Source organism: Triticum aestivum, chromosome 2D (genome assembly GCF_018294505.1).
Source record: "Triticum aestivum cultivar Chinese Spring chromosome 2D, IWGSC CS RefSeq v2.1, whole genome shotgun sequence".
In the NCBI taxonomy this organism is placed as follows: Eukaryota; Viridiplantae; Streptophyta; class Magnoliopsida; order Poales; family Poaceae; genus Triticum; species Triticum aestivum.
In genome coordinates, this window is record NC_057799.1 from 129,226,699 (window position 1) to 129,228,085 (window position 1,387).

The 1,387-nt window shown below is 52.7% G+C and overlaps 1 protein-coding gene across 1 annotated transcript; it reads right to left on the reverse strand.

Annotated features, from left to right (window-relative positions):
* Positions 1 to 909, reverse strand: LOC123049023 (uncharacterized). Its single transcript, XM_044472028.1, has 3 exons — positions 764 to 909; positions 536 to 624; positions 1 to 448 (listed from the first exon to the last, which is right to left on the reverse strand). The coding sequence occupies exons 1-3, from the start codon at positions 905 to 907 to the stop codon at positions 295 to 297; spliced, it is 387 nt and encodes a 128-aa protein (XP_044327963.1). The 5' UTR covers positions 908 to 909; the 3' UTR covers positions 1 to 294.
* Positions 910 to 1,387: the final 478 nt, after the last annotated feature.

Sequence of the window (1,387 nt, forward strand, 5' to 3'; positions counted from 1 at the left end):
GACGATGATGGCTGCCGTTCGGCGATTTTGTATTTTGCGCAGAGGCCTGTCAGCCTTCAAAGTATTATGAAGCGCACTCCATATAGCCAGCGGGTCACGATTCAAATTATGGCTTGTTCAGCTCTTCTAGAGTTGCTCTTATATTTGCCCAAACCATTTATTCACTTGAGGCATGTCTGGTACATATCCATGGGACGCCTCCACGCTAATGACACAATCACTAACATATCCACACGCGACACACGTACACACAGAAGCACTGCACCCGGCCGGCCGGTTCGATGGAACCCATCATCACTTGGCGCTGAACCCTGAGAAGAAGCGGTTGATGGCAGGGAAGACCTCCGGGCGGTGCGCGCTGACGAAGCGGCGGAAGGCGTGCTGGCTGTACCTCTCGCCCTCCTCCGCGTTCTCCAGCACCGCGCTCTGCCGGTTGCTCTTGCTCACCCTAAACAAAACAAGAGAGCAAAAGAGTTAACCACATGCATGCATCGAAGTGATCCGATCGACGATCGGGGTGGCTTGGAGGCCTCACCTGACGTCTGGGTTGAGGAAGACGTTCCGGGTGAGCTGGAAGACGCACATCCCCGTCACCAGCGACATCGCGCCGATCAGCGGGTAAACCTGCAGCGCCAGGATCTTTAATCAACGCGTGCAAGATACAAAAACATCCTGAAGCAATACTATAGAGTACTCGTACTAATTAACAAGGCAAAACTGTGCATGACAAAATTGCATATCAGTAAAACGATCTTGCACGTACATCTGGCTTCAACCAACGGCCCATGTCGTCGCCTGGCCTAGCGTTGCGCTTCGCGATTGATCTAAACTCTGATGAAAGACGCTGCTCTTTCCTCTTCCCTGCCAATGGTTTGCCCATTGTATCCAGAGATATATATACATACATACGTGAGTGTCCAGCGAGGCGATCGAGCAGGATCAGCAGGCTGCGACGGCGTCTCGGGAGACGGATTTCTGTGGGCGACCCCGGGATCTATCGAGAAACCATGAGCGGCCTGCTGTTTTTGGAGCTCGCTCGTCAAAGGTTGAACAGTTCCCGTGTCAGGTCAGCCCGCCCGCCTCTCTCCCGCGGCCGATGGCAAGCCGGGTCAACGTTGTCGCACTACCTATGCGTCGTCATCGTATCTCTTTCGTTTCGGTCGATGGGTACGTACGTACGTACGTCGCATTTCCATAGTCAAAACTGGCGTCTTCCTGGCATTCGATGAAGACGAGAATACAGATAGGCCTGGATCGCTGAAACCATGGGAGCAAATCTGGTTTTGAACATTATTATCACACCGTGTGGCGTGATATTGCAGTTGATGCGACCAAAAAAGGTAAGGAAGGGTAGAAACCCAATTTCCCCCAATCCAGAAGGTGGTGG